This window comes from Sinocyclocheilus rhinocerous, unplaced genomic scaffold (assembly GCF_001515625.1).
Source record: "Sinocyclocheilus rhinocerous isolate Xijiao unplaced genomic scaffold, SAMN03320098_v1.1 scaffold3516, whole genome shotgun sequence".
In the NCBI taxonomy this organism is placed as follows: Eukaryota; Metazoa; Chordata; class Actinopteri; order Cypriniformes; family Cyprinidae; genus Sinocyclocheilus; species Sinocyclocheilus rhinocerous.
The window spans coordinates 117,212-125,730 of NW_015635508.1; the positions used below are offsets into that span (position 1 = coordinate 117,212).

The 8,519-nt window shown below is 36.1% G+C and overlaps 1 protein-coding gene across 2 annotated transcripts in view; it reads right to left on the minus strand.

Moving 5' to 3' along the window:
- Positions 1–4,582: 4,582 nt before the first annotated feature.
- LOC107746894 (FYVE, RhoGEF and PH domain-containing protein 5-like) overlaps positions 4,583–8,519 on the minus strand; it is a 47,000-nt gene continuing 43,063 nt past the window's right edge. The window contains exons 16-20 of one of the 2 annotated variants that reach the window (XM_016561226.1): positions 6,748–6,850; positions 6,325–6,461; positions 6,115–6,216; positions 4,986–5,140; positions 4,583–4,863 (exon numbers count right to left, since the gene is read on the minus strand). In XM_016561226.1, coding sequence (XP_016416712.1) covers positions 4,827–4,863; positions 4,986–5,140; positions 6,115–6,216; positions 6,325–6,461; positions 6,748–6,850 — 534 coding nt within the window. In that variant the 3' untranslated portion in view covers positions 4,583–4,826. Of the gene's footprint in view, positions 4,864–4,985; positions 5,141–6,087; positions 6,217–6,324; positions 6,462–6,747; positions 6,851–8,519 lie in introns of both variants that reach the window. The other variant, XM_016561225.1, reaches the window with a different exon arrangement.

Here is an 8,519-nt window from a genome sequence, read left to right on the forward strand (position 1 = left end):
GCCAAGTCTGTAATGAGTTTTAAATATGTGTGAGAATGTGATATAGTTTATAATTTTTGTAACATTCGAATAGTAGGTCTAGCAAAGTGGCGTTTCTTCCTCACTGAAAATGTAGCCTATTATCATATTAATTTGATAACATCTTAACCCAGTCTTTTTTACTCTCAGAAGTGGTTCTAAACTACTTTTCCTTTGGATATAAAAGTAGCAACCCAACAAAATGCCAAAACTGTTTATTGCACAAAAATAAACAAAAATGCCTTTAAAGGAATAGTTCACCAAAAAATGTAAATTGGCTGAAAGTTTACTCACCCTCAGGCCAGCCAAGATGTTGATGTGATTGTTTCTTCACTGGAACAGATTTGGAGAAATTGCCCACCAATGGATCCTCTGTCCATCCCCTGTTGTCCTCTCACATCAAAACCCAACATATTTGTTTAGACGGTTTTTACTTGTAAGCAATGCTTGATCTGTGCATATTTCTCTCTTGATTCAGCGAGAATGACTTTAAAAAAAAAGTTTCTTACAAACGTGCAGCTTTTCACTTCACAAGACATTAATTGATGGAAAGTAGTCATGCAGATTATTTGAGGATTACCGTGAAATCAGGTCTTTGAACTCTCATTCTGACGGCACCCATTCACTACAGAGGATCCACTGGTGAACAAGTGATGAATTTATATCTGTTCTGATGAAGAAACAAACTCATGTATATCTTGGATGGCCTAAGAGTGAGCAGATTTTCAGTAAATTAAAGATTTTTTGGGGTGAACTATTCCTGAACCTGTATTTCATGTAGCCTGGACTGTCTTATTTTGCATCGAGGTTTTTAAGGATGAGAACGTGTCATGCAACCTGTTCATGTTGTCATTCACATTTAGCATCTTTCCCAGCTGCTTGTGACCCTGTCAGAACCGGTCTTCCCTGTTGAAAAAAACCCCCAGCATATGCTGGTTAGGTATTGAAGCAAGCATGCCTACTCAGGACCAGCTTAGGACCAGCACATGACCAGCTTAAACCAGCTAAGGACCAGCTTAAACCAGCTCAAACCAGCAGGCATGCTTCAATACCTAACCAGCATATATTTTTTAAACAGGGGACCCACCGATTAAAAACTACTGATCTTCACTGTCTCCATCATAACAGACATTAACAGGAAAGACTCTAATAGCTATGACTTCCTTGACTTTCCTAGTTAAACTAATTGGCTCCTGGTGGACTCACTCCCACTGTGTCAGTGAGGCTGATCACTGGGCAGAGGAATGACTGACCGAGGGCGGAGTCAGCCCCAGTTTTCCCGCAGAGCCAGCAGTCTGAGTAATGACAGGAACCTGGTAGGGAAGAAAGAGGAAACTCCCCCAAAAAGAACAATTTGTCTGGTTATCAACTGCTATCTATTCCTCACTCTGTGTCTCACTCTGATTCTGTCCCTTCTGATATCTTTCTGTTACATAAAACGGGCACTGAAGGAATACGTATGTTGATTATGTAAAACAAACAACTAAAAAGTAGAAATAAATGGGATTCCATGCCAGAATGAATGTCCTTTATAATGGACAAGTGATTCTGAGTTATTCTGAACACCACTGCATTTTAATAACTGGTACAGAGTATAATAAACTGGTTTGTACGTTTTGCACCCTGTTGTATGTTTTTATACTGTTGTTCTCTGCTTAAAGAGAAGACAGGAATGTTCATGTCCAGGCTGTGTTCTCCAAAAGAAAGCTTGATAATGGTGGTGACCTCATGGATACAGCGATAGCACTCTGGAACTCTGCCCTCCCACTGGAGATAAATAGCACATATTCATTTGGTCATGGGTTAGGGTGACGGAAAAATCAGGAAATAAAGAGCAAAGGTGCTAATATCCTGGAATACATTAACCTGGTTGGGGAGAACAGCGCTAACAGAAGACTACCTCTGTTTGTTTGTAAAGAAAAGATGCTCATTTACCATTCAAATGTATGTATTTCGAACAGGCAAATGGAAAAGGACTCCAAACTCTGAAGTCCTGTAAGTTTTAGCCAGTAATGGAAGTGAAGCTCATTCATGAAACCACAAAAGCCAGATATGAGCACATGTTTTCCAAGCCCTAATTGGATCTTTTCATGCCCATTGTGCTTTAGATCTTGAGGAACAGAGGAACACCTGTGTGTGGTCAGCCTTTGTTTCAGTTTGAGGTTCACTTTTCTCAAATCATTATTAGATCTTCTCAGAATGACTGTAAAACTAAAATATGAAGACTTTATATCATGGCTCAATGAAATTTGTATCTTTGGGGTCCACAAAATGATATATAAAATATATAGAATTCACTTTAAAAATGTCAAAATATAGGCCTACACATATAAAAAATCACTCGTAATCGTGCTGTTGGTTCAAATATCAACATGACCATGATTGCCTACTCTAATTGCTTTTAAACAAAGATTCAGTAAACAAGATGATGACATTTTAGACACACCATTTATTTTGTGTATTTTTGCTCCACCAACAAAAATGACGAAGTCAAAGCAGTAATCTGACATTACTGATGTTTTTAACTTCAATTGGTTGCTTCCAACTAAAATATGTGTCCTCTATCCATAATATTGCTTTCTCCAGTGAAAATCATCTCATCTCGTCTGAATCAGGAGAGAAATATGCACAGATAAAAAAAAAAACAAATCAAACAAATATGTTGGTGGGTTTTGATGTGAGAGGACAACAGGGGATGGTCTGTTATTTATTTATTTTCGCTTCACAAGACATTAAAGGGGTCATATGATGCTGCTAAAAAGAACATTATTTTGTGTATTTGGTGTAATGAAATGTGTTTATGCGGTTTAAGGTTAAAAAAACACATTATTTTACACATACTGTACATTATTGTTTCTCCTCTATGAAAAATTGAAATCGCATCATATGACCCCTTTAATTGATGGACTGGGGTCGTATGGATTGTTTTTATCAACTGTTTGGGCTCTCATTCTGACGGCACCCATTCACTGCAGAGGATCCATTGGTGAGCAAGTGATGTAATCGTAAATTTCTCCAAATCTGTTCAGATGAAGAAACAAACTCATACATCTTGTGTAGCCTGAGGGTGAGTAAATCTTCAGCAGATTTTCATTTCTGGGTGAACTATTCCTTTAAGTGAGGCACAGGCAGTTGTTGAATGTACTATTTTAATGGTCATAGTACAGACACTTGAAGAGAGGAAGTGGAGTCATAAAGGCACCTTGTTCTCCATGTTGAACGTCTATATGTCTGAACCTGGTTACGAGCTCATTCTTCATCCACCTGTACGCTAACAAAAATACAGTCCCCAATCTAATGAAATGACATTTTAAGCAATTAAATGCTTAGAATTGATCAATTACTCTTTCATTAGTGGGTCAGGGGAACTCAAGTGTGGCAACTAGAACAGTCCCATTTCTATCTCACTTTCCTTCTTTAACATCCTTTTTCTCTTTCTTGCCATATCGCCACCTTCTCATTGCCACACTATTGTTATATTCCCTGGATCCTCTTTTTCAGTCTTCGTTCCTGTTCTTTGCGTTCTATCTTATTTTATATTCTTTTTGTCCTGTCCTGGATGACCTAGTAAAGCTCAGTCTAATGAAGGCTACTTAGTCTCGACAGCAGACTAGAAACTATTAGTGTATGCTGATTTGACATCAGTATTGTGCCTTTCTCAGTGAGTAGGCTTTATATTTAACTTTGGAAAACTGATCCCAGATCTGTTTCAACATAACAGTTTTCAGGGGGCCTACAATAGCACAGTGGACCTCTGCATCATTAATATTTCAAAGGATGAAAAGAAATAGGGCGAAATGTTTTGTGCTGCCTCTTTTTTCTATCATATCAATTATTTAGGCATTCTGCTGCTTAATCAACATCTCTTTGTCTGTTGGCCGAAGTGCCACAGTCAGACCACTTTGATAAAGCTAATTATCTTAACCTAGTTATATCGCATTACTAGGCTGCAGTTTGATAATAGAGCTCACACTCGGGCAGATTATTGAGATAATGGTGAGAGGGATACACATTTGACTTGAATAAGCATCGTATGCCATACTAGATAGATAGATAGATAGATAGATAGAGACAGACAGACAGACAGACAGACAGACAGAGCTTGGTAGTTTGTTGCTAGGTTTTACAATAAAGAAAATAAAATATTGTAATTAAATACGCATAATTAAACAAATATGCTAATTGCAATAGGCTGATGAGTAGAATGTAAAACAACATCGAAATATGACCAATTATTTCTATTAATACTAGCAAAGATTTACCGCTGACAACTGGCAATAAGCTGAAGTGTGTGTCGCCCCCTAGAGGCTGTATCTTAACCGTTGGAAGGTCTTAAAATTTTAAAAATACTTGGATACATTTATGGTATAATTAATATATTTCTTTTGCTAAAACAGAAACATTCTGTCATAATTCCAAATATCTAAACAAGTGAAGGCAAACAATCTTATAATCAGTCATTTCTTATGAAACTGCTGCATTTAACAGCTAATTTAATGGTGAAATAATAAAAAAAAGAAACAAGATGCACTTTTCTTATCTTTAAAATGCATATTTAAAGTAGGTGAGGCATAGCACTCGTCCTGGGACAGCACAAACACCGAGTGGGACATGCCTTGTGTGACTCTGTCTTTAATTTCAGCGGCCAAAAAGAAGATCAAGATAAAATCGAAGGTATTTATGGTGTGATTCCGCTGGTTTCTCAGGCACAGGTGACTCTGATGTCATAGGCTTAAGCCCATAATGGGTTTAGCTGTCTGGGGAATCCTGCCCAGAGTCCTGTTGTCAGCTGGGCAGATAGCAGGATACTATAACACTGTGGCCTCTTCCATTGCGTTTACCCACCTGTAGAAATAAGTTTCATTTCTTTATCATAATTCTGAGGATTTCAATTGTGAATAAACAATGCATCATCACAGTGATTTTATTTCTCTAAAGGTGTGCAGCATGACTCTTGGGTGTCATACCTGCTTGCAGTATGCTGGTCGTCTGCTCTGAAGGTGTAATACAGTGTTTTTTTATGGTACAGCTGGAAAACGTTGTCTTTGTCTTCCCCCTCTGATCGATCCGACAGCTTCACAGTAAAACCCTGCAGAGGAAGACTTTCAGATGCCACTTTATCCTGCAGACACAGAAAACAGAGAGAGAGGGAGAGAGAGGTTAAATGTGTGCAGGGGATGTGCTATATTCTGGTGCTAAAAAGTATTATCATTTTGCATATTTCAGAACCTGGCCCAGATAAAAATGTGCTTTTATTCAGCACAGTTCAGTAGTTCAAACAATGTTACATAAAAGTTCTTTAATGAGATTTATTAAATTTGACATTATAATTGTTTCATTCTGTAATTTATCTGTAATTCAAATCCAGATAAGATGCAGTCTCAGAATTATATTTAATGTGAATATATATGTATATTCTCACATTAGTTCATTAGTTTGGGGTCAGTAAGACATAATTATTTAATTTGTATTAATATTGTTATTTTGTATTATATTTTTATGAATTATTTTATTAATATTTAATATTAAGCAGCACACTGTTTTCAACATTAACAATAAGCAGACAACAAATCAGCAACAATGATTTCTGACAGATCATGTGACACTGAATGCTGGAAATTCAGTTTCGCCCTCACAGAAAATTGCCATTTTAAAGGGGTCATATGATGCGATTTCAATTTTTCCTTTCTCTTTGGAGTGTTACAAGCTCTTGGTGCATAAAGAAGATCTGTAAAGTTGCAAAGACTAAAGTCTCAAATCCAAAGAGATATTCTTTATTAAGAAGGTAATATACATTTCTAAATTGTAATAATATTTCACAGTATTACTGTTTTTACTGTATGTTTGAACAAATAAATGCAGCCTTCTTTCAAAAACTTTTAAAAACCTTACAGACCCCAAACTATTGAATAGTAGTGTTAACAAATTATGAATATTGACAGCCCTAGTTGTATTTCATCAGTCACACAAAGCAGTTTATTTGTTGCCTAAGGTATTGATTTAGTAATGATGCAAGGAAGTACGTAATGTAGTGTCTGTGCTGGTGTGGGAGACTCTGGGTCCCCTCACCTCTCGTGCTTTAAAGGTGTAGAGCACCTTGTCTTTGAGCAGAAACCACAGCCTCTTCCACTTCCTTTTGCTCTTTTTGCGTCTTTGCAGACTGCCACTCATAGTGGACCCCTCTGCACCCACAGATACCTGCACACACCGAGACTTTTTTAACTCTGAGTAATTATGTTTTTGGGTAAGACATAAAAATACCTCATTTAAATAACTGAATGTGAATGTAAGCATTTGTGTGTGTACCTGTGTGAGAGGTGAAGTGCTCTTTCTGTTCCTCCACAGGCTGGGTGGCTGTAGGCTCTGGAACACAGCAGAGAGAGGCCTGCTGGCCCTGTGTGTGCAGGGACTGGCACTCCCACATGATCCTGGAATATCACCACCTACATACACATCATACACTGACATTAAGACAGCTATTATGATGCTTTAAATGTTTAAAATGGAAATAGGCTTTTTTGTTTAAACAATCAATTTCAGATGAATAATGAAGAATAACAGAAATAAATATATTCTTGATAATATTCTAAGAAAAAACATTTTAACTGTGATGGTTCAGATCAGCATCCAATCAAAGTGAACAGTTTACAGTACATTAACAATTTTTGTACTATTTCTAACCCTAACACTGTTTAAAGTCTGATTCATTTTGAAATCTTTTGCTCTTACCTCTCTTTTTGAGCTCAGCGTAGCAGTGGTCACAGACTTTAGCCATCCTGTCCTTCAGGTACTTTAGTGGATACCTGTTCCTTGAGCAGGAGCGACACACAACCTAAAAACAGAAAGTATTGAGAAAGTAGGGTCACAATTTAATGCTGATATTCAGTATACATTACCGTTCAATAAGTTTGGGGTCACTAAGATTTAAAAAAAGAAAGAAATTAATACTTTTATTTAGCAAAGATGCATTTAAATTTCAAAAGTGACAGTAAATACATTGATTACAAATAAATTCTATTTCAAATAAATGCTGTTCCTTTGAACTTTCTATTCATCGAATAATCCTGAAAAAACTGTATCATGATTTCTACAAAATTTTAATCAGCACAACTGTTTTCAACATTGATAATAAGAAAATACATTTTTCTTGAGCACCAAATTATCATTTAGAGTGATTTCTAAAGGATCATGTGACACTGAAGACTGGAATAATGGCTGCTGAAAATTCAGTTTTGACATCACTGGAAAAAATAGCATTTTTAAAATATATTCAAATAGAAAACTGATATTTGATATTGTCATAATATTTCACAGTATTTCTGTTTTACTGTATTTTGGATCAAATAAACGCAGCCTTGCTGAGCATAAGAGAAACATCAGTGTGTAGCATATAAAACAATTCAATAATTACAAATAAATTATAACAAAATCCCTGAAATCACTTTACAATATTTCCTCAAAATTCACTCAAAATATTGGAGAACTGTGCACTATAAAGTCAGCATATTACTCTGAATGAAGTAAACAATGAACAAAACCCTTATTTGACACAAGGGGGAGCTGACACTTTTGTTGACCAGCCAAGTGTGCACCGCTATCAGCCAGTGCCAAATACCTGCTGACTAGCTAGGCTGATCTACTAATAATCCAGGGGTGTCCAAACCTGCTCCTGGAGGGCCACTGCCCTGCAGAGCTTAGCTCCAACCATAATTAAACACACCTGAAGCAGCTAATCAAGCTCTTTAGACTCAATAGAATAGTTCAGGCAAGTGTGTTGGACCTAAGCTCTGCAGGACAGTGGTCCTCCAGGAACAGATTTGGACACCCCTGTACTAGTCAATCAGTAATAACAATCCTATTCATAATATCACAGAAAAAATGTTTTTATTTGAAAGCAAAAAATAATGACAATTCGATAAAATGCTTGAATAAAGTGTTAATTTTGGTTGAAAACAAAACATAAGTACTATATATAAAAAAACTATACATATAATTCTGTGAAATATCCACTATTATAACCCTGTTGTTTGATAATTGATTGTAAAGGCCATGTTAAATTGTAAAGACCACCTCTGAGTGTTTCACTGTAAACTGTAACATATCAAAGAATATGTCTTGAACTTAAGAATATCAGATATTAGGGGTGTAACGGTACACAAATATGACAGTTCGGTACGTACCTCAGTTTTAACGTCACGGTTCGGTATGATTTCGGTACAGCAGGGGGAAAAACTAAACTTTTTTTTTTTTTTTTTTTAATGGTTTACTGAACAAGTTGCTCTTTCTTTAAATACATTCAGTTATAGTTTAAATTTTCTTAGTGATAAAAATCTACCTCAGCTTATGCTTAAAACTATAGGGAGCCCTTTTACATTATAAGGTTACAATTAGGCCTAACAACTTAACCCAAACTTAAATTTAATTGCTATTTATTTTTAAATAGATGATCAACACTCAACTTAAAAAAAAAAAAATTTGTATGCAAACATGTAAATTGCACA